We start from the raw sequence: 24,113 nt of genomic DNA, 5'->3' as shown, positions 1-24,113 counted from the left end.
CTGCAAGAAAACTGAAGAACAACTTTCAGCTTAAACTGTAACGTACTAACTCAGGTGATCGGGTAGTAGTGACCGTAGTAGGGTAATGATAGTAGTTGTGATAGGTAATAGTAAAGGTATTATTGGTTGATTAAATGTTAAGATGCTCAGCAAAGAAAAATTTATAATGCAATGTAGCCAAAATTAAAGGGTCTTCAGGCTTGTCTACAGCTGGAGCTGACAGCTGTAGGCATGGCTCTGTCACCCACTGTTGGAAATCCAGGCTCTTTTGGTAGTAAAAGGGTTTTAAAATCACTGGGATTTGGGGAGTTAGAAGGAAAGTTAGGCTTAGTAGGCCCTGGGAAAATAGCCTGGGAAAGCACAGGCCTAGTACTTGCTAGAACTGCACCTGTGTGACCAGTATATGATAAATGATAGAATTGTTAAATACGATGATTGTTTAGTAATTAAATATAATTACTGTTTAACCGTAAGAATAATAATGAGAAACTGTGTTCAGGGGATTGAGAAAGATCACGAGAGATTCATGCGTGAATAAGATCGATGTATACAGTAGAACAATGTAAGTTTAATAATTAATATGTAAGTTATACAACGATAGAATATAAAATGCGTTCAGCTCGAAAGCCATGTCGGAGTCAGATTTGGGTCTGCACCCCTGATTCCCAGGGCTCTTCAATAAAGCACCTGCAGAAAATCATATTTCGTGATTATTTGTTCCTGAACGCTAACACTTTCTTGCTCCAAGGTCAGGGCAAATAATACTCAGGAAACGTTTTTTCTGAAGTCTCACTCTGAAGTTTATTACCCTTATCTATTACAAACTCACGAGATGTGAGCTCTACCTAACAAGTCGAGAAAAGTGAGCTAAAATGGTGTCCGTTCAAGGCTGTTTAAGTCCCAATTACCCAATAAACTGTTGGCATCTATATTATTTATGCTTCTAACCTAGTTATGACCATTCAAAACCCGCAACGCGGACATCTATCGCCCAGTTAGAGAAAACCACTCATATCATGAAGAAGGTGCAAAAAAGACATCTAACCCACGCCCAAAGTTCTCCATCTTGGCTCCCATGTAACACCATATACTAAAACCCCAAATCTAAGTTTTTTCACCCTGTGACATCACACACTTCTAACCACACTCCACACCCGTAATCCCAGTGCTATTAATGAATTTTGGAAGTCTTCTCCAGGGCCTCAGGCCAAATGCAGTGCTCTCCTGGGGGTCTGTTCCTTTCAGCACAGAAAGTTTAAAATTCTCAGCACCCAGGGTTCCAACATCCCCCGACCCTGGGCCGCTCTAACATCTTGGACACAACAAACTGCATTTTTGAAGAGCCCCCTGGAGTCCTGCATCTCTCATCCCAGGCTCTTACTCAACCCTGGTCTGATATCCATCTCTTCTCAATTCCCAGGGGAAGACGTCCATACAGAAGAGCAGCTACGAGCCCCTCTGGAACGAGCAGATCATCTTCACAGAGATGTTTCCCCCGCTGTGCAGACGGATCAAGATCCAGATCCGGGACTCGGACAAGGTCAATGACGTGGCCATCGGGACCCATTTCATCGATCTGAGGAAGGTCTCCAACGAAGGGGACAAAGGTAAAGTTGGAGTGGGGGCATTCCTTTGGCAGAGTTCCCAAAGTGTTCCAGGCTCCTCCCCACCCCTGGAATTCCTTGGTGCCCATCTGGAGAGACCCTGATGTCCTGAAATGTGAGGGGTTCCTGGACCAATGCCCTGAAAAGCAAGATTTGTCACAAACCCTCAGCCAATACCTGAAAGCAAAGACACCCCAGAGCAATTTGCTCTTCCAAAAATTCCCTGGATGGATGAGCATTTGAGGGGAAAGATGAGAAACCAGATGTGGGACTGGAGAACGAGGGGCGTTCTCCTTCCTCAACCCTCAGAATGGGGAATTGTTGAAGACCTGCCCAGTTCCCATCACTGCCTTCCCTGCAAATTTCCCAAAAAAAAAAACCCTGGAGGCTCAGGGGGGACCTTGTGTCTCTGCACAACTCCTGACAGGAGGGGACAGCCAGGGGGGGTCGGGCTCTGCTGCCAGGGAACAGGGACAGGACAAGGGGAAATGGCCTCAGGCTGGGCCAGGGCAGGCTCAGGGTGGACATCGGGGAAATTCCTTCCTGGAAAAGGTTGTTCATCCCTGGCACGGGTGGAGTTTCCATCCCTGGAGGGATTTAAAATCCATTTGGATGTGGCATTTGGGGACATGGGGCAGTGGTGGCCTTGGCAGTGCTGGGATCTGAGGGAAAAAGTGCTGGAAAAATCTCCTGCAAATGCATGAGGCAGGAGATTGAGGGAAAAGACTTAAATCCTTCCACTCACCCTGGCTGTGCCAGGTTGGACACCAGGAGGAATTTCTCCATGGAAAGGGTGCTCAGGCCTTGGCAGGGGCTGCCCAGGGAGGTTTGGAGTGCCCATCCCTGGAGGTGTCCAGGGCAGGCCTGGATGTGGCACTGAGTGCCCTGGGCTGGGGACAAGGTGGGGATTGGGCACAGGATGGACTCGATGATCTGGGAGCTCTTTCCCAGCCCAAATTATCCTGGGATTCCCTGAAAACTGTCTCCATGGATGGCGGGCAACCGCACTTCCATGGACACACAAGAACACATCCCCTTCCCACCTGCCCGTTCCACCCCCTCAGGTTTCCTGCCCACCTTCGGGCCCGCCTGGGTGAACATGTACGGCTCCACGCGGAACTACACCCTCATGGACGAGCACCAGGAGCTCAATGAGGGCCTGGGCGAGGGCGTCTCCTTCCGCGCCCGGCTCCTGCTGGGCCTGGCCGTGGAGATCCTGGACACCACCAACCCCGAGATCAACAGCTCCACTGAGGTGCAGGTGGAGCAGGCCACGGCGGTGGCTGACGTAAGTCTCCCGTGACTCCTCAGCATCCAGGGGGGCAGTTTGGGGTCTTGAGAATATTGGATTTTTACGTTTGGTCTCATAATTTGAGGATTTTCCTGTGTCAGGAATGGTGTGGCCAGCAGGAGCAGGGAGGTCACTCTGCCCCTGTCCTGGGCACTGTGAGGTCACACCTCCAGGGCTGTGTCCAGCTCTGGCCCCTCAGTTTGGGAAGGACGTTGGGACGCTCGAGCGCGTCCAGAGGAGGCAACGAGGCTGGAGAGGGGCTGGGAACACAAACCCTGTGAGGGACGGCTGAGGGAGCTGGGGGTGCTCAGCCTGGAGAAGAGGAGACTCAGGGTGGCCTCATGGCTCTCCACAGCTCCTGAAAGGTGGCTGTGGCCAGGTGGGGTTGGGCTCCTTCTCCAGGAACTGACAGAGCCAGAGGACACAGCCTTAGCTGCACCAAGGGGAATTGAGGCTGGATATCAGGGAAAAGTTCTTTACAGAAAGGTGGTAAAGTTCTGGAACAGCTGCCCTGGGAGGTGGTGGAGTCACCACCCCTGGGTGTGTTTAACAAAGCCTGGGTGTGGCACTGGGTGCCAGGGTTGAGTTGAGGTGTTGGGGCTGGGTTGAACTCGATGGTCTTGGAGGTCTCTTCCACCCTGGTGATTGTGTGAATTCTGTGAATTCTGTGATTTCAAGCATTGTCCCAGATGTTCTGGATCTCACAGAGCGACGGAAGTTAAGTCTTGCAGGATTTCAGGTTTTAGGACCATTCCAGTGCTCACTTCCCTTAGGAGCGCTGGGAATGTCAGAGTCACATTGTTTGTCACTGGCACAGCTGTCCCAGAGGAGCTGTGGCTGATCCATCCCTGGAAGTGTCCATGGCCAGGTTGGACAGGGCTTGGAGCACCCTGGAATAGGGGAAGGTGATCCATCCCTGGAAGTGTCCATGGCCAGGTTGGACAGGGCTTGGAGCACCCTGGAATAGGGGAAGGTGATCCATCCCTGGAAGTGTCCATGGCCAGGTTGGACAGGGCTTGGAGCACCCTGGAATAGGGGAAGGTGGCCCTGACCATGAAACCAGATGATCTTTAAGGTCCCTTCCCACCCAAACCATTCCATGATTTCTATCATCTCCTGAACTTAGGGATGTTTCTCCAAGTGGGAAACACACACGGGCAGTGACTCGTCCCCTAATTCCAGTTATCCCACTCTTATCCTGATGGGTTTCAATCAGAAGCCAAGGATCTCATTTATTTCCCAGCCAGGGGGAATGAAACCACCTGGAAACAGAACCCTTCCAATTCCACGGGAGCATCCAGGCACCTTGGATTTGTGTGGTTTGATCAATTCAGTGAACGCAGGCCTGTATTCCTGAGTGTCCCCGAGAGCCCCTCCTGGGCAAGGGCTGATGGGTCCCAACACAGCTCAAGGTTATCTTTAATTAAAAGATATTAGAATGAAATTTTTAATAAAACACTCTCTACATCGAGCCAAGAGATGGGAGACAAAACCCTCCTGGTCCCTTTGGAAATGGCATCCCGAGGGACGGACCTGTCTCTCCCTCTGGCCCCAACTCTCAGCCCGGGGATCTCTTTTCTCCTGCAGAACTGCAGCGGGAAGACGGAGGAATTCTTCCTCTTTGGAGCCTTCCTGGAGGCCACCATGATCGACAGGAAGATTGGGGACAAACCCATCAACTTTGAGGTCACCATAGGTTGGTTGTTTTTTGGGGAGCGTGATGGTGGTGAAAATCAGAATCCAAAGCTGGGGGTGGAGTTCATTCCCGGTTTTCCATTCCAACCCCTGCTCCAGCGGGTTTGGGGAGCAGGGAATGGCTCCTCCGTGGGCATGAGGGATGTGGGATCCCATTTTGAGCCTGCTGGGCTGCGGCCAGTGGAGCTGATCCCTCTCTTCCATCCCGGTTTCCTGCTCCAGACATGCCAGAGGATTCCCAGGGGATTGAGAGGGGACAGGAGCAGGGCACAGACACCTCTCCCTAATTCCAGCTCCTGGACGTGGTTCCAGGAAGTCAAACTCCAACATTCTCTGTGATTCCAGCAGAGAAAAATTTTGCCAACACGAATTCAGTCCCAGGGCTGTGAATCGATTCCATCTTGGTTTTTTTCTCCTCGAGGTAACTATGGCAACCAGGTGGATGGCTCCAGCAAGCCCCTCCTGCGGAGGAAGAAGGAGGGAGGGGATGGGGACGAGGAGGAGTCGGAGCTGCTCCAGAATTCCAGTGAGGATGAAGGTGGCGAGGATGGAGAGCTGGTTTCCGTTTCTTCATCCCAGCCCATGAAGCCTCTGGTCACGGACAGGTCAGTGTGTCCACCTGGATTTGTGTGGTCAGTGTGTCCACCTGGACACGGACAGGTCAGTGTGTCCACCTGAATTTGTGTGGTCAGTGTGTCCACTTGGGCACAGACAGGTCAGTGTGTCCACCTGGGTTTGTGTGGTCAGTGTGTCCACCTGGTCAGGACAGGTCAGTGTGTCCACCTGGGCACTGGGTCAGTGTGTCCACCTGGATTTGTGTGGTCAGTGTGTCCACCTGGACACTGGTCAGTGTGTCCACCTGGATTTGTGTGGTCAGTGTGTCCACCTGGGCACAGACAGGTCAGTGTGTCCACCTGGATTTGTGTGGTCAGTGTGTCCACTTGGGCACAGACAGGTCAGTGTGTCCACTTGGGCACTGGGTCAGTGTGTCCACCTGGGCACTGGTCAGTGTGTCCACCTGGATTTGCATAGTCAGTGTGTCCACCTGGGCACTGGTCAGTGTGTCCACCTGGGCACAGGCAGGCCAGTGTGTCCACCTGGGCACTGGTCAGTGTGTCCACCTGGATTTGCATAGTCAGTGTGTCCACCTGGGCACTGGTCAGTGTGTCCACCTGGATTTGCATAGTCAGTGTGTCCACCTGGGCACTGGTCAGTGTGTCCCCCTGGGTTTGTGTGGTCAGTGTGTCCACCTGGATTTGTGTGGTCAGTGTGTCCACCTGGGCACTGGTCAGTGTGTCCCCCTGGGTTTGTGTGGTCAGTGTGTCCACCTGGATTTGCGTGGTCAGTGTGTCCACTTGAGCACTGGTCAGTGTGTCCACCTGGACACTGGTCAGTGTGTCCACCTGGATTTGTGTGGTCAGTGTGTCCACTTGGGCACTGGTCAGTGTGTCCACCTGGATTTGTGTGGTCAGTGTGTCCCCCTGGGCACTGGTCAGTGTGTCCACCTGGATTTGTGTGGTCGGTGTGTCCACCTGGGCACTGGTCAGTGTGTCCACCTGGATTTGTGTGGTCAGTGTGTTCACCTGGGCACTGGTCAGTGTGCCCACCTGGATTTGTGTGGTCAGTGTGTTCACCTGGGCACTGGTCAGTGTGTCCACCTGGGCACTGGTCACTGTGTCCACCTGGGCACTGGTCAGTGTGTCCACCTGGATTTGTGTGGTCAGTGTGTCCACTTGGGCACTGGTCAGTGTGTCCACCTGGATTTGTGTGGTCAGTGTGTCCACCTGGTCAGGACAGGTCAGAGTGTCCACCTGGGCACTGGGTCAGTGTGTCCACCTGGATTTGTGTGGTCAGTGTGTCCCCCTGGGCACTGGTCAGTGTGTCCACCTGGTCAGGACAGGTCAGTGTGTCCACCTGGGCACTGGTCAGTGTGTCCACCTGGATTTGTGTGGTCAGTGTGTCCACCTGGGCACTGGTCAGTGTGCCCACCTGGATTTGTGTGGTCAGTGTGTCCCCCTGGGCACTGGTCAGTGTGTCCCCCTGGGTTTGTGTGGTCAGTGTGTCCCCCTGGGCACTGGTCAGTGTGTCCCCCTGGGTTTGTGTGGTCAGTGTGTCCATTTGGGCACTGGTCAGTGTGTCCCCCTGGGTTTGTGTGGTCAGTGTGTCCATTTGGGCACTGGTCAGTGTGTCCACCTGGATTTGTGTGGTCAGTGTGTCCACCTGGTCAGGACAGGTCAGTGTGTCCACCTGGGCACTGGTCAGTGTGTCCACCTGGATTTGTGTGGTCAGTGTGTTCACCTGGGCACTGGTCAGTGTGTCCACCTGGGCACTGGTCACTGTGTCCACCTGGGCACTGGTCAGTGTGTCCACCTGGGTTTGTGTGGTCAGTGTGTCCATTTGGGCACTGGCTCAGTGTGTCCACCTGGGTTTGTGTGGTCAGTGTGTCCACCTGGTCAGGACAGGTCAGTGTGTCCACCTGGGTTTGTGTGGTCAGTGTGTCCCCCTGGGCACTGGTCAGTGTGTCCACCTGGGTTTGTGTGGTCAGTGTGTCCACCTGGTCAGGACAGGTCAGTGTGTCCACCTGGGTTTGTGTGGTCAGTGTGTCCACCTGGTCAGGACAGGTCAGTGTGTCCACCTGGGTTTGTGTGGTCAGTGTGTCCACCTGGTCAGGACAGGTCAGTGTGTCCAGCTGGGTTTGTATGGTCAGTGTGTCCACCTGGTCAGGACAGGTCAGTGTGTCCACCTGGGCACTGGTGAGTGTGTCCACCTGGGTTTGTGTGGTCAGTGTGTCCACCTGGTCAGGACAGGTCAGTGTGTCCACCTGGGCACTGGTCAGTGTGTCCACCTGGGTTTGTGTGGTCAGTGTGTCCACCTGGGCACTGGTGATTGTGTCCACCTGGGTTTGTGTGGTCAGTGTGTCCACTTTGTGTGGCTCTTGGGGACTGTCCTGGTTTAGGGATGTGGGTCAGTGGTGGCCTCAGCAGTGTCGAGGTCCCAGGTGGAAAAACTGCTGGAAAAACCTGAAATGCATCGGGCAGGGCAGGAAATTGGGATTAAAAGGCTCAAACCCCTGCCTGGTGAGATGTGCCCGGGGAGGTCTGCATTTGCATTCCAAGGACTGGGATAAGAAAGAAACTTGGATTTAAGATTATGAGATTCGCTTAAAGTGGATTTTTGTCAAGTTTTAGCAGCAGATTGGTGCTGACTAAATTCACTGTCTGGTTAAACAAATTGGGAAAAGAATATCCAGTGAAGATAGGTGTCTCCCTGGAATTCCCTCCCTGTTTCCATGAATATCCAGCACAGACAAATCCCCCTGGAATTCTCTCTCTCTTTCCATCAAGATCCAGCACAGAAAGGTCTCCCTGGGATTCCCTTCCTTGTTTCCATGAATATCCAGCACAGAAAAGTCTCCCTGGAATTCCCTTCCTTGTTTCCATGAATATCCAGCACAGAAAAGTCTCCCTGGAATTCTTTCCCATGTTTGCATCAATATCCAGAATAAAAAAGTCTCCCTGGATTTTCCTCCCTGTTTCTATCAATATCCAGCACAGATAAATACCCCTGGAATTCGCTACCTCTTTCCATCAAGATCCAGCACAGAAAAGTCTCCCTGGAATTCCATTCCTTGTTTCCATGAATATCCAACACAGAAAAGTCTTCTGGAATTCTTTCCCTTGTTTCCATCAAGATCCAGCACAGAAAAGTCTCCCTGGAATTCTTTCCCATGTTTCCATCAATATCCAGAATAGAAAAGTCTCCCTGGAATTCTTTTCCTTGTTTCCCTGAATATCAGCACAGACAAATCCCCCTGGAATTCCCTCCCTTGCTTCCATGAATATCCAGCACAGGAAAGTCTCTCTGGAATTCCCTTCCTTGTTTCCATCAAGATCCAGCACAGAAAAGTTTCCCTGGAATTCCTTCACTTGTTTCCATGAGTATCCAGCACAGATAAATCCCCCTGGAATTCCCTCTGTGTTTCCATGAATATCCAGTGCAGATAAATCCCCCTGGAATTCCTTCCTTTATTTCCATGAATACCCAGTGCAGATAAATCCCCCTGGAATTCCCATCTCTGTTCCTCAGCTCCTTGTCCTGCTGAATCCCAAGGGGATATGAGAAGTTCCGATGTTTTGGGGCCTCTCCCACCCTGTTTATCCAAAAATCTCCATCCTCTGGGAGCTTCAGGAGGCCCCCCCCATATCCTCCACAGGGCTCTGCTGGTATCTCCTGGTGGGAACACCCGGGAAGGGCTGGAGCTGGATTTGACTCCTGCTGAACCCAGGTGCAGCAGGATTCCCCTTTCCAGGTGCTGGATTTCCAGTGCTTGATGGCCAGCACTCCAGAATTATGGATCACACTTCCTTCGGCTGTGCCATGGCTGTTCCAAGGACACGTTGGGCAGGGCTTGGAGCAGCTGGGATGTTTCAGAATCCGTGGATGGTTTGGGTGGGAAGGGATCTCAAAGATCATCCCAATGTGGGATGTTTCAGAATCCGTGGATGGTTTGGGTGGGAAGGGATCTCAAAGATCATCCCAGCGTGGGATGTTTCAGCAGCTGGGAGGTTTCAGAATCCCAGGATGGTTTGGGTGGGAAGGGATCTCAAAGATCATCCCCGCGTGGGATGTTTCAGCAGCTGGGAGGTTTCAGAATCCCAGGATGGTTTGGGTGGGAAGGGATCTCGAAGATCATCCCAGCGTGGGATGTTTCAGCAGCTGGGAGGTTTCAGAATCCCAGGATGGCTTGAATGGGAAGGGATCTCGAAGATCATCCCAGCGTGGGATGTTTCAGCAGCTGGGAGGTTTCAGAATCCGTGGATGGTTTGGGTGGGAAGGGATCTCAGAGAACATCCCAGCGTGGGATGTTTCAGCAGCTGGGAGGTTTCAGAATCCCAGGATGGTTAGGGTGGGAAGGGATCTTAAAGATCATCCCAATGTGGGATGTTTCAGAATCCGTGGATGGTTTGGGTGGGAAGGGATCTCAAAGATCATCCCAGCGTGGGATGTTTCAGAATCCGTGGAAGGTTTGGGTGGGAAGGGATCTCAAAGATCATCCCAGCGTGGGATGTTTCAGAATCCGTGGATGGTTTGGGTGGGAAGGGATCTCAAAGATCATCCCAGCGTGGGATGTTTCAGAATCCGTGGAAGGTTTGGGTGGGAAGGGAACTCAAAGATCATCCCAGCGTGGGATGTTTCAGCAGCTGGGAGGTTTCAGAATCCCAGGATGGCTTGAATGGGAAGGGATCTCAAAGATCATCCCAGCGTGGGATGTTTCAGAATCCGTGGATGGTTTGGGTGGGAAGGGATCTCAAAGATCATCCCAATGTGGGATGTTTCAGCAGCTGGGAGGTTTCAGAATCCCAGGATGGTTTGGGTGGGAAGGGATCTCAAAGATCATCCCAGCGTGGGATGTTTCAGCAGCTGGGAGGTTTCAGAATCCCAGGATGGTTTGGGTGGGAAGGGATCTCAAAGATCATCCCAGCGTGGGATGTTTCAGCAGCTGGGAGGTTTCAGAATCCCAGGATGGTTTGGGTGGGAAGGGATCTCAAAGATCATCCCAGCGTGGGATGTTTCAGCAGCTGGGAGGTTTCAGAATCCCAGGATGGTTTGGGTGGGAAGGGATCTCAAAGATCATCCCAATGTGGGATGTTTCAGAATCCGTGGATGGTTTGGGTGGGAAGGGATCTCAAAGATCATCCCAATGTGGGATGTTTCAGCAGCTGGGAGGTTTCAGAATCCCAGGATGGTTTGGGTGGGAAGGGATCTCAAAGATCATCCCAATGTGGGATGTTTCAGCAGCTGGGAGGTTTCAGAATCCCAGGATGGTTAGGGTGGGAAGGGATCTTAAAGATCATCCAGTTCCAACCCCGACACATCCCACTGGCCCAGTATCGTTGCAACGGGCCCCCGGCCGGGTAGTAATTAGCACAGACTCCATGATTACAGAAGGCTGATTAATCTTTTTTAAGTAACCCGTCTCTTTTATAGACAGTTACGATACAGCTGGACTTGATTGGTCCTTCAATCGAACACCATCACCACTGGCTAATTAACAAATTAATTACCCTTTGGCAAACAAATCTCCATAGCTCGTTCCGCATGTTCACAAACGCCAGGTGCAGCAAGTGGAGATAAGAACTGTTTGTCATTCTTTTCTCTGCTCTTCTCACAGCCTTTTCCCAGCACCATGCCTGGGAAAGTCTGTGCCTGCTCTCTGTGGCCAGAGAGCTGCTGCCACATCCCAGATTGCTCCAAACCCTGGACACTCCCAGGGATCCAGGGGCAGCCCCTGGCCACTGCACCCATCCATCCTGGGCCTGGTTTTGGGAATGGCCTCGGGAGAAACGGAGCCTCTGCTCTCCAGGATGCAGCAGAGGCCGCCTCCCTCCCTCTCCTGAGCTGCCGTATCCCCCTTCCCACCACAGCGTTGCCTCCTGGGAGAGGGGTGGGGTGGGGGCTGCTCCAGGCCGGAATTGTCACCCTCATGGAGCATCTCTCCTGCCTCCTCTTGCAGGAATTACTTCCACCTGCCCTACCTGGAGAAGAAGCCCTGCATCTACATCCGGAGCTGGTGGCAGGACCAGCGGCGCCGGCTCTACAACGCCAACATCATGGACAAGATCGCGGACAAGCTGGTCAGGGATGGTCAGGGATGGACAGGGATGGTCAGGGATGGTCAGGGATGGACAGGGATGGTCAGGGATGGACAGGGTTGGACAGGGATGGACAGGGATGGACAGGGATGGACAGGCTGGTCAGGGATGGACAGGGTTGGTCAGGGATGGACAGGGATGGACAGGCTGGTCAGGGATGGACAGGGATGGATGGGGATGGTCAGAGATGGACAGGGCTGGACAGGGCTGGACAGGGATGGACAGGGATGGACGGGGATGGTCAGGGATGGACAGGGCTGGACAGGGATGGTCAGAGATGGACAGGGATGGATGGGGATGGTCAGAGATGGACAGGGATGGTCAGGGATGGACAGGGATGGATGGGGATGGTCAGAGATGGACAGGCTGGTCAGGGATGGACAGGGATGGACGGGGATGGACAGGATGGTCAGGGATGGACAGGGTTGGACAGGGATGGTCAGAGATGGACAGGGCTGGACAGGGATGGTCAGGGATGGACAAGCCAGACAGGGATGGTCAGGGATGGACAGGGATGGACGGGGATGGACAGGCTGGTCAGGGATGGACAGGGATGGACAGGGATGGACGAGGATGGATGAGGATGGTCAGGGATGGACAGGGTTGGACAGGGATGGACAGGGTTGGACAGGGATGGACAGGGATGGACAGGGATGGTCAGAGATGGACAGGGCTGGACAGGGATGGTCAGGGATGGACAGGGATGGACGGGGATGGTTAGAGATGGACAGGGATGATCAGGGATGGTCAGGGATGGACAGGGATGGACAGGGATGGACGGGGATGGTTAGAGATGGACAGGGATGATCAGGGATGGTCAGGGATGGACAGGGATGGACAGGGATGGACGGGGATGGTCAGGGATGGACAGGGCTGGACAGGGATGGACGGGGATGGTCAGAGATGGACAGGGCTGGACAGGGATGGTCAGGGATGGACAGGGATGGACGGGGATGGTTAGAGATGGACAGGGATGATCAGGGATGGTCAGAGATGGACAGGGATGGACAGGGATGGACGGGGATGGTCAGAGATGGACAGGGCTGGACAGGGCTGGACAGGGCTGGACAGGGATGGTTAGAGATGGACAGGGATGGTCAGGGATGGTCACAGATGGACAGGCCAGACAGGGATGGACAGGGCTGGTCAGGGATGGACAGGGATGGACGGGGATGGTCAGGGCTGGTCAGAGCTGGTCAGGGATGGTCAGGGCTGGACAGGCCAGACAGGAATGGTCAGGGATGGTCAGGGCTGGTCAGGGATGGTCAGGACTGGACAGGGATGGACAAGGATGGACAGGGATGGACACAGAGGGGTGGAGGGACAGGGGGGACACAGCTGGGACATGGGGCTGACGCCAGGATCTCCAAAAAGCAGGGACAGACAGTGCCTGAAAAGAGGAACATTCCCAGTGAGGAATCACCAAATTCCAGCAGCTCCTTGAGAATTCTGAGGGTCAGATCCAGATGTCCCCAGGAAAGGGAGCAGGGGTGGGGAGGCTTTGTCACCTGGGCTGGAGGGGTGAAGCACTCATTTGGCAGAGCCAGGGAAGGGAAAGCTCCAGGGTGAGCTCAGAGCCCCTTGCAGAGCCTAAAGGAGCTCCAGGAGAGCTGGAGAAGGACTGGGGACAAACCAGCAGGGACAAGACCCAGGGAACGGGTACAAACTGGAAAAAGGGAGATTTGGACAGGATATTGGGATTGAATTCTTCCCTGTGAGGGTGGGGAGGCCAGGTGGTTCCTAGCCCAGCCCAGATGATCCCAGGGGATCCCCAGGTGATGCCCAGCCCAGCCTAGGTGATCTCAGGTGATTCCCCGCCCTGCTGATCCCCAGGTGATGCCCAGCCCATCCCAGGTGATTCCCAGCCCAGGTGATCCCAGGTGATTCCCATCCCACCCCAGGTGATCCCATGTGGTTCCCAGCCCACCCCAGGTGATCCCAGGTGATGCCCAGCCCACCCACGGCGATCCCAGGTGGTTCCCAGCCCACCCCAGGTGATGCCCGGCCAGGCCCAGGTGAACAGAGGTGATTCCCAGATCATCCCAGGTGATTTCCAGGTGATGCCCAGCCCAGGTGATCCCAAGTGATCCCAAGTGATTCTGATCACAGGTGATTCCCAGCCCAGCCCAGATGATCTCCAGGTGATCCCAGGTGATTCCCAACTCAGCCCAGGTGATCCCAGGTAATCCCAGATGATCCCAGGTGATTCCCAGCCCAGCCCAGATGATCCCAGGTGATCCTCAAGTGATCCCAGGTGACTCCCAGCCCAGCCCAGATGATCCCAGGTGATTCCCAGCCCAGGTGATCCCAGAGGATCCCAAATGATCTCAGGTGATCTCAGGTGATTCCCAGATGATCCCAGGTGATTTCTAGCCAGCCCAGATGTTCCCAGATGACACCAGGTGATCCCAGGTGATTCCTAGCCCAGCCCAGGTGATCCCAGGTGATTTATCCCAGGTGATTCTCAGCCCAGATGATCCCAGGTGATCCTCAGGTGATCCCAGGTGATTCCCAGCCCAGCCCAGGTGATCCCAGGTGATTCTCAGCCCAGATGATCCCAGGTGATCCTCAGGTGATCCCAGGTGATTCCCAGGTGATCCCAGCCCATCCCAGGTGATGCCCAGGTGTTTCCCAGCCCCCCCAGCCCTCACGCTGTCCCCGTTGGTGCTGCAGGAGGAGGGCCTCAACGACGTGCAGGAGATGATCAAAACGGAGAAGCCGCACCCGGAGCGCCGGCTCCGAGGGGTCCTGGAGGAGCTGAGCAGCAGCTGCCTGTGAGTGACACGTGGCAAGGGTGGCACCGTGCGGGTCCCCGCTCCCAGTGGGAATGTCACCTCACCGTGCCCCGTCCTCGGGGTGATGGGACAACATTCCATGACACTGGCACCATGCCGGATCTTTTGCCTCAGGCTGGAGCGTGGTGCTTCCATCTTGCACCCCAAACGCCCCAAGGCAGGGGTGGAAACCTCAGTCCTGTGGCCTCCACCGGCTAGTGGCCTGAAAGGTGGCTGTGCTCAGGTGGGGTTGGTCTTCTTCTCCAGGAACTGACAGAGCCAGAGGACACAGCCTTAGGCTGCACCAAGGGGAATTGAGGCTGGATATCAGGGAAAAGTTCTTTACAGAAAGGTGGTAAAGTTCTGGAGTGGCTGCCCGGGGAGGTGGTGGAGTCACCACCCCTGGGTGTGTTTAACAAAGCCTGGGTGTGGCACTGGGTGCCAGGGTTGAGTTGAGGTGTTGGGGCTGGGTTGGACTCGATGGTCTTGAAGGTGTCTTCCAACCCAGTGATCCTGGGAATTCTGGGAATTTTGGGGATTCCCGGGGACCGGGGAGGTGGTGGAGTCACCACCCCTGGGTGTGTTTAACAAAGCCTGGGTGTGGCACTGGGTGCCAGGGCTGAGTTGAGGTGTTGGGGCTGGGTTGGACTCGATGGTCTTGGAGGTCTCTTCCAACCTGGTGAATTCTGTGAATTCTGAGACTTCTGGGAATTCTGTGTGGCACCTGGTGGCCCTGATGACACTGATGTCCCTTCCTGACTCCGAGTCCGCGGTGCGAACCAGCCTCTCATCCCCGGTTTTGCTGGAGATTGGCGGGAATTCGCGCGTTTTCCAGGGACGTGGCCAGGCTGGTGGGGTGGGAAGGGAACCCTGGGAAGGGTTCCCATGGTAATGCCCTTTTCCCGTAGGCGCTTCCTGACCCTGGCTGACAAGGACCAGCACCACTCGTCCCGCACGAGGCTGGACCGGGAGAGGCTCAAATCCTGCATGCGGGAGCTGGTGAGTGGGATCCGGTCCCCAAAGGAGCTCCAGGAGAGCTGCAGAGGGACTGGGAACAAGGCATGGAGGGACTGGACCCAGGGAGTGGCTCCCAGTGCCACAGGGCAGGGCTGGATGGGAGATTGGGAATTAGGAATTGTTCCCTGGCAGGGTGGGCCGGCCATGGCACGGGTTGTTCAAGGAAGCTTTGGGAAGAGCAGAGGAGGATTCCTGAGCAGGGGATGGAATCTGGTCCATGGATACGTTGGTCTCCAGTCCCTGCGGGTTGAGGATTTGGGGTTTAATTCTGACCCCAAAGGCCGCTCGGGTCTCGGTCAAGTCCCAGGTGTCACCTGGGCCTCTGCTGCCTCCCCTCCGCCAGACTCTGGAAAGAAATTTGGGAGCACAGAGAAGCTGGAAAGGGGATTTTGTGAACTCTGTAGAGCAGAGCTGCCCAGGGACAGAGGTTTGGGGTGATTTTGGGAACCCCACAGGGCAGAGCTGCCCCTGGGACAGAGATTTGGGGTGATTTTGGGAGCCTTTTCTGGGCAGAGCTGCTCCAGGAACAGAGATTTGGGGTGATTTTGGGAACCCCACAGGGCAGAGCTGCCCCTGGGACAGAGATTTGGGGTGATTTTGGGAACCTCACAGGGCAGAGCTGCCCCAGGGACCGAGATTTGGGGTGATTTGGGAACCCCACATGGCAGAGCTGCCCCTGGAACAGAGATTTGGGGTGATTTTGGGAACCCCACAGGGCAGAGCTGCCCCTGGGACAGAGGTTTGGTGTGATTTTGGGAACCCCACAGGGCAGAGCTGCCCCTGGGACAGAGATTTGGGGTGATTTTGGGAACCCCACAGGGCAGAGCTGCCCCAGGGACCGAGATTTGGGGTGATTTTGGGAACCCCACAGGGCAGAGCTGCCCCTGGGACAGAGATTTGGGGTGATTTTGGGAACCCCACAGGGCAGAGCTGCCCTAGGGACCGAGATTTGGGGTGATTTGGGAACCCCAAATGGCAGAGCTGCCCCTGGGACAGAGATTTGGGGTGATTTTGGGAACCCCACAGGGCAGAGCTGCTCCAGGAACAGAGATTTGGGGTGATTTGGGAACCCCACAGGGCAGAGCTACCCCAGGAACAGAGATTTGGGGTGATTTGGGAACCCCACAGGGCAGAGCTGCGTCTGGGACAGAGGTTTGGGGTGATTTTGGGAACCCCACAGGGCAGAGCTGCCCCTGGAACAGAGATTTGGGGTGATTTGGGAACCCCACAGGGCAGAGCTGCCCCTGGGACAGAGGTTTGGGGTGATTTTGGGAACCCCACAGGGCAGAGCTGCATCTGGGACAGAGATTTGGGGTGATTTGGGAACCCCACAGGGCAGAGCTGCCCCTGGGACAGAGATTTGGGGTGATTTGGGAACCCCACAGGGCAGAGCTGCCCCTGGGACAGAGATTTGGGGTGATTTGGGAACCCCACAGGGCAGAGCTGCCCCTGGGACAGAGATTTGGGGTGATTTTGGGAACCCCACAGGGCAGAGCTGCCCCAGGGACAGAGATTTGGGGTGATTTTGGGAACCCCACAGGGCAGAGCTGCTCCAGGAACAGAGATTTGGGGTGATTTGGGAACCCCACAGGGCAGAGCTACCCCAGGAACAGACATTTGGGGTGATTTTGGGAACCCCACAGGGCAGAGCTGCCCCTGGGACAGAGATTTGGGGTGATTTTGGGAACCCCACAGGGCAGAGCTGCTCCAGGAACAGAGATTTGGGGTGATTTTGGGAACCCCACAGGGCAGAGCTGCCCCTGGGACAGAGATTTGGGGTGATTTTGGGAGCCTTTTCTGGGCAGAGCTGCTCCAGGAACAGAGATTTGGGGTGATTTTGGGAACCCCACAGGGCAGAGCTGCCCCTGGGACAGAGATTTGGGGTGATTTTGGGAACCTCACAGGGCAGAGCTGCCCCAGGGACCGAGATTTGGGGTGATTTGGGAACCCCACATGGCAGAGCTGCCCCTGGAACAGAGATTTGGGGTGATTTTGGGAACCCCACAGGGCAGAGCTGCCCCTGGGACAGAGGTTTGGTGTGATTTTGGGAACCCCACAGGGCAGAGCTGCCCCTGGGACAGAGATTTGGGGTGATTTTGGGAACCCCACAGGGCAGAGCTGCCCCAGGGACCGAGATTTGGGGTGATTTTGGGAACCCCACAGGGCAGAGCTGCCCCTGGGACAGAGATTTGGGGTGATTTTGGGAACCCCACAGGGCAGAGCTGCCCTAGGGACCGAGATTTGGGGTGATTTGGGAACCCCAAATGGCAGAGCTGCCCCTGGGACAGAGATTTGGGGTGATTTTGGGAACCCCACAGGGCAGAGCTGCCCCAGGGACAGAGATTTGGGGTGATTTTGGGAACCCCACAGGGCAGAGCTGCTCCAGGAACAGAGATTTGGGGTGATTTGGGAACCCCACAGGGCAGAGCTACCCCAGGAACAGAGATTTGGGGTGATTTGGGAACCCCACAGGGCAGAGCTGCGTCTGGGACAGAGGTTTGGGGTGATTTTGGGAACCCCACAGGGCAGAGCTGCCCCTGGAACAGAGATTTGGGGTGATTTGGGAACCCCACAGGGCAGAGCTGCCCCTGGGACAGAGGTTTGGGGTGATTTTGGGAACCCCACAGGGCAGAGCTGCATCTGGGACAGAGATTTGGGGTGATTTGGGAACCCCACAGGGCAGAGCTGCCCCTGGGACAGAGATTTGGGGTGATTTGGGAACCCCACAGGGCAGAGCTGCCCCTGGGACAGAGATTTGGGGTGATTTGGGAACCCCACAGGGCAGAGCTGCCCCTGGGACAGAGATTTGGGGTGATTTTGGGAACCCCACAGGGCAGAGCTGCCCCAGGGACAGAGATTTGGGGTGATTTTGGGAACCCCACAGGGCAGAGCTGCTCCAGGAACAGAGATTTGGGGTGATTTGGGAACCCCACAGGGCAGAGCTACCCCAGGAACAGACATTTGGGGTGATTTTGGGAACCCCACAGGGCAGAGCTGCCCCTGGGACAGAGATTTGGGGTGATTTTGGGAACCCCACAGGGCAGAGCTGCTCCAGGAACAGAGATTTGGGGTGATTTTGGGAACCCCACAGGGCAGAGCTGCCCCTGGGACAGAGATTTGGGGTGATTTTGGGAACCCCACAGGGCAGAGCTGCCCCAGGGACCGAGATTTGGGGTGATTTGGGAACCCCACATGGCAGAGCTGCCCCTGGAACAGAGATTTGGGGTGATTTGGGAACCCCACAGGGCAGAGCTGCGTCTGGGACAGAGGTTTGGGGTGATTTTGGGAACCCCACAGGGCAGAGCTGCCCCTGGAACAGAGATTTGGGGTGATTTGGGAACCCCACAGGGCAGAGCTGCCCCTGGGACAGAGGTTTGGGGTGATTTTGGGAACCCCACAGGGCAGAGCTGCATCTGGGACAGAGATTTGGGGTGATTTGGGAACCCCACAGGGCAGAGCTGCCCCTGGGACAGAGATTTGGGGTGATTTGGGAACCCCACAGGGCAGAGCTGCCCCTGGGACAGAGGTTTGGTGTGATTTGGGAACCCCACAGGGCAGAGCTACCCCAGGAACAGAGATTTGGGGTGATTTTGGGAACCCCACAGGGCAGAGCTGCCCCTGGGACCGAGATTTGGGGTGATTTTGGGAGCCTTTTCTTGGCAGAGCTGCTCCAGGAACAGAGATTTGGGGTGATTTTGGGAACCCCACAGGGCAGAGCTGCCCCTGGGACAGAGATTTGGGGTGATTTTGGGAACCCCACAGGGCAGAGCTGCCCCTGGGACAGAGATTTGGGGTGATTTTGGGAGCCTTTTCTGGGCAGAGCTGCTCCAGGAACAGAGGTTTGGGGTGATTTTGGGAACCCCACAGGGCAGAGCTACCCCAGGAACAGACATTTGGGGTGATTTTGGGAACCCCACAGGGCAGAGCTGCCCCTGGGACAGAGATTTGGGGTGATTTTGGGAACCCCACAGGGCAGAGCTGCGTCTGGGACAGAGATTTGGGGTGATTTGGGAACCCCACAGGGCAGAGCTACCCCAGGGACCGAGATTTGGGGTGATTTTGGGAACCCCACAGGGCAGAGCTACCCCAGGAACAGAGATTTGGGGTGATTTTGGGAACCCCACAGGGCAGAGCTGCCCCTGGGACAGAGATTTGGGGTGATTTTGGGAACCCCACAGGGCAGAGCTGCCCCTGGGACAGAGGTTTGGGGTGATTTGGGAACCCCACAGGGCAGAGCTGCCCCAGGGACAGAGATTTGGGGTGATTTTGGAAACCCCACAGGGCAGAGCTGCCCCAGGAACAGAGATTTGGGGTAATTTTGGGAACCCCACAGGGCAGAGCTGCCCCTGGGACAGAGATTTGGGGTGATTTTGGGAACCCCACAGGGCAGAGCTGCCCCAGGGACCGAGATTTGGGGTGATTTTGGGAACCCCACAGGGCAGAGCTGCCCCAGGGACCGAGATTTGGGGTGATTTTGGGAACCCCACAGGGCAGAGCTGCCCTTGGGACAGAGATTTGGGGTGATTTTGGGAACCCCACAGGGCAGAGCTGCCCCAGGGACCGAGATTTGGGGTGATTTGGGAACCCCACAGGGCAGAGCTGCCCCTGGGACAGAGATTTGGGGTGATTTGGGAACCCCACAGGGCAGAGCTGCCCCTGGAACAGAGATTTGGGGTGATTTGGGAACCCCACAGGGCAGAGCTGCCCCTGGGACAGAGATTTGGGGTGATTTGGGAACCCCACAGGGCAGAGCTGCCCCTGGGACAGAGGTTTGGGGTGATTTGGGAACCCCACAGAGCAGAGCTACTCCAGGGTCAGAGGTTTGGGGGTGGTGGCCCTGGTCATTGCCAAGGATGTGCAGGAGATGTCACCAACTTCTGTGTCCAGCTGCATCTTCCAGAGCCAGGAATTGTTAAATTCCAGACGTTCATGTGGAATCTCCAAGGGCCAGGTGCTGGGTGGCCGCAGGAGAAGCACCTTCCTTAAGCCACCCCAAAATCATGCACGCTCAGGTGACACCTTTGTGGTGTCACCTTCTCCTGGGCTGTCTCGGCCCTCTTTTTGTTGCCAAGGTCAATGAAAGGGTTTCTGAAGGTGTCCATCCTGACATGGTGGCATTGAGGCACCTTTCCTCGGTCCGAGCTGTGTCCTGATATCCTGGCTGTCCCCACAGGAGAACATGGCCCAGCAGGCCACGGCCCTGCGCTCCCAGGTCAAGAGGAACACCGTGAAGGACAAGCTGAAGCTGGTGCAGAACTTCCTGCAGAAGCTGCGGTTCCTGGCGGACGAGGTGGGTCCCTCATGGGCAGGGGTGGCTCTGGATGGGGCAGCTCGTGGAGACAGAAACCTGGGATGGAGGGATGGATGGAGGGATGGATGGATGGATGATGGATGGATGGATGATAGATGGGGGATGGATGGATGATGGATGGATGGATGGATGGATGGATGGATGGATGGATGGATGGATGATAGATGGGGGATGAAGGATGGGTGATGGATGGATGGATGGATGGATGATGGATGGATGGATGGATGGATGATAGATGGGGGATGATGGATGGATGATAGATGGGGGATGATGGATGGATGATAGATGGGGGATGAAGGATGGGTGATGGATGGATGATGGATGGATGGATGGATGATAGATGGGGGATGATGGATGGATGATGGATGGATGGATGATGGATGGATGATGGATGGATGGATGGATGGATGATGGATGGATGGATGATGGAAGGATGGAGGGATGAGATGGATGGATGATGGATGGAGGGAGGGAGGGATGGATGGATGGATGGATGGATGGATGGATGGATGGATGGAGGGATCGACATGGATGGATGGATAGATGGAGGGATGTGTGGATGGGTGGATGGATGGATGGATGGCTGGTTAGATGATTGGATGATGGATGGATGGAGACCTCCAAAGGCAGGAGAGGTCTCTCTGCAAGGAGCCATTCTATGTCCGTGAGCTCCCTCATGATCCCTTTGCACTCCTGGGTGGGAATGAGCTGATGTAAAGGAAATTTAAGGGTTTCCCAGGCAGGGACAGAGCTGGATTCTCCTGCAGCAGAGCTGGAGATGTTTCAGCCAGTCCCAACCGTGGAGGGATCCTGTGAATCCCTAGGAAATCTGGAACTGGAAGGTGACACATCAAATCCCAGACTGGTTTGGTTGGGAAGGGATTTGAGATCCCATCCAATTCCTACCCCAGCACCTTCCACTGTCCCAGGCTGCTCCAACCCCTGATGTCCAACCTGGCCTGGGACACTCCCAGGAATCCAGGGGCAACCACAGCTGCTCTGGGAATTCCAGCCCAGCCCCTCCCCACCTTCCCAGGGAACAATTCCCAATTCCCAATCTCCCGTCCATCCCTACCCTCTGGCACTGGGATCCATTCCCTGGGTCCTGTCCCTTCATGCCTTGTCCCCAGTCCCTCTCCAGCTCTCCTGGAGCCTCTTTAGTCTCCAGAATCTTTCCGTGACATTTTTCCAATTTAGGACTGGCTCAGAGGGGGTTCTTGTCCCTCCCTGGAGCTGCAGCTGTTCCACCTCCTGCTTCCATTTCCCATGGAAGGCTCCCAGCTCCATCCTTGGTTACAGCCAACCCAGATCTGAGGAGTGATGGGCCCTGTCCAGACTGGGAACCTCTTCCCTAGAAAGGGATGGAGGAATGGCCACTGCTCTCTCCTCCCCAGGGCCGCTGAAGGAGGACAGAGGGAAAACCTTCAGTCTTCTGTGCCCAAATTTATATCTTTTTAAACTTATAACCAACATAAGTTATTGGAATAAATCACACGAGACTCCATTTTCTCCACGCAGGAAAAAGCCAATTTTTTATTCACAAAACTCGTTTTTATACAGTTTTACAGACTTCCCGTGTGACTCCAATTGGTTACTTGCTTTCCTGGCAATTACTTTATTGGCTAGTAAAAGGCATTTTGCTTCTTTTACTTGTTTACTAACAATTCTTAAATCATTGACAAATTTTCTTCACTGATTCTCGTGGGATGGATTTAATGTTATTGAGGTGCCAGCTGTTTTTCACCCAGGAATTGATTGTTATGTTAACGAACTCTTCACACCAGGATTGTTTTCACATGGGAACTTGCAAAGAGCTAGCTTGACAAGGCCAGCCACTGGTCTAACAGAGCAGGCCTGATTTTTTCAGGCCTTTCTTTTCTAATTTTTCTACCTCACTGCAACAGTAAATCCCAGTTTCCTTCCTGACGGGCCTAGCTCCGAGCAGCTTTTTTTGGAGTGGGAATCTCCAAACGATTCCTGTGGGAACCCAGGATATCCCTCGGGCTGCCCTGGCTGTCTCAAGACCCTGGCAGGGGGTTCAGAGACCTTGGCACAAAGTCAGAAACACCTGTGGCTTCGATTTTAGCCCGTGGGAGAGGCTGCCAACTCTGTGTGAGGAATTACAAGCCACAAGGGTCTGAGTGGTGTGGTAGCTGAATTAACACAGGGTGGAAAAGTGGAATTTTAGGGTTTTAAAATAAGGGGTTCAAGGGGACAAGATGGAGGGAGTTGGGCGTGTCCTGACCTTCTTCTCCTTCTCCTTGTCCTCCATGTCTTGCTGTGATGGTGACACTTATCTGTTGGTCTAAGGTACAGACACACTGTCCAACAGAAATGACAGATATTGGCACGTTATTGTAAACACGGCACACGGAGTTTTTGGTATAAAATGGTAACACCACCCCAAGGGGGTGGGAGTCTGCCGCAGACTGACCTGCTAGACAGACCGCAGCTCCTTGAGAAAGCATGTTATAGATAACAGAAAATAAACGACCTTGAGAAGCCGACCCTACGCATTCCGACTTCTTCTTTGGCTGTGCGGGCTGGGGGAAAAGGACTTTTTACAATCTCGGGGTCATCTCGACCTCCAGACCCCCGAGAAATTCCAGTGCCCCCAGTGTGGCCACATCCACCTTCCATGGAATCTGTTGGATTTGCCTCCAGCAGGTCTCCAGCCCCATCAGTGCCTCAGTGGTCAGAGCTGGGGCACTGACAGGGCTCTCCTGTGGCATTCCCAGCCCCAGCACACGATTCCCGACGTTTTCATCTGGATGATGAGCAACAACAAGCGCATTGCCTACGCCCGCATCCCTTCCAAGGACATCCTGTACTCCATCGTGGACGAGGAGATGGGCAAGGACTGCGCCAAAGTGAAGACGGTTTTCCTCAAGGTGAGGATCCCTCTGTCCCAGGGGAGCTGCAGCCAAGAGGAGGGAAGTGGAGGGAATTTGGGAGATGAGGATGAGAGTTTTGCAAACTTTTTTTCTGGGGTTTGAATATTGGAGAGATATGATCCATACTCTGCGGGTAGGGGTGGAAATCTGCTCCCAGGGAGGGTGAACGGCTGACCTTACCCAGTCCAGTAAGTGGGAAATGTTTGGGAAGAGGGAGATGTTTGATCCAGTTGGAAATCCAGTGAATTTCTGGCTTAGCGTCGTGATTTGAAAAGACAGGTGTCTGCTGAGGAAGAGCCTCCCCTGAAACAGAAAATGCAAACCCCCTCCCTCCGAATTATTATAATTTTGAAAATGAAGGGGCTCTCAGGCAAAGATATGGGAGCAGGAATAACAGTTCTTTATTGGGAAAATTAAAAATACAAATGCAGTAGTACAAACAGACAAAACCAACCCTGCCAGGGTCAGAGCAGCCCTGGCAGCCTGTGGGTCAGGGGGGTGGCAGCAGTCCCATCCCATGGTGGCTCAGCCCTCCTGCAGTGCCAGCTGTGGCTCTGCTGGAGCAGGATCCTGGACAAGGCTGGAGTTTTCCTCTGAAGCTCCAGGGCTGGTGGGGATGGGCCTGGGCTTCCTCTGGGAATGCCGTGGGGAAGAAAGCTGCTCCTCTGGGAATGCAGTGGGGAAGAAAGCTGCTCCTCTGGGAATGCGGTGGGGAAGAAAGCTGCTCCTCTGGGAATGCAGGGGGGAAGAAAGCTGCTCCTCTGGGAATGCCGTGGGGAAGAAAGCTGCTCCTCTGGGAATGCCGGGGGGAAGAAAGCTGCTCCTCTGGGAATGCAGTGGGGAAGAAAGCTGCTCCTCTGGGAATGCAGTGGGG

General features: G+C 54.8%; 1 protein-coding gene across 3 annotated transcripts in view; it reads left to right on the top strand.

The window, feature by feature from the left end:
* The window catches only part of OTOF (otoferlin), a 126,010-nt gene that overhangs the window by 59,590 nt on the left and 42,307 nt on the right, over positions 1–24,113 (top strand). For all 3 annotated transcript variants that reach the window (XM_068183092.1, XM_068183090.1, XM_068183089.1), the window contains 9 exons: positions 1,421–1,607; positions 2,669–2,892; positions 4,483–4,591; positions 5,012–5,195; positions 11,105–11,225; positions 13,917–14,017; positions 14,926–15,016; positions 20,208–20,324; positions 23,084–23,236. In XM_068183092.1, coding sequence (XP_068039193.1) covers positions 1,421–1,607; positions 2,669–2,892; positions 4,483–4,591; positions 5,012–5,195; positions 11,105–11,225; positions 13,917–14,017; positions 14,926–15,016; positions 20,208–20,324; positions 23,084–23,236 — 1,287 coding nt within the window. The remainder of the gene's footprint in view (positions 1–1,420; positions 1,608–2,668; positions 2,893–4,482; positions 4,592–5,011; positions 5,196–11,104; positions 11,226–13,916; positions 14,018–14,925; positions 15,017–20,207; positions 20,325–23,083; positions 23,237–24,113) is intronic.

This window comes from Anomalospiza imberbis, chromosome 3, assembly GCF_031753505.1.
Source record: "Anomalospiza imberbis isolate Cuckoo-Finch-1a 21T00152 chromosome 3, ASM3175350v1, whole genome shotgun sequence".
Classification (NCBI taxonomy): domain Eukaryota; kingdom Metazoa; phylum Chordata; class Aves; order Passeriformes; family Viduidae; genus Anomalospiza; species Anomalospiza imberbis.
The sequence above is the reverse complement of the archived record's forward strand: the minus strand, read 5'-3'. Positions and strand labels throughout refer to the sequence as shown.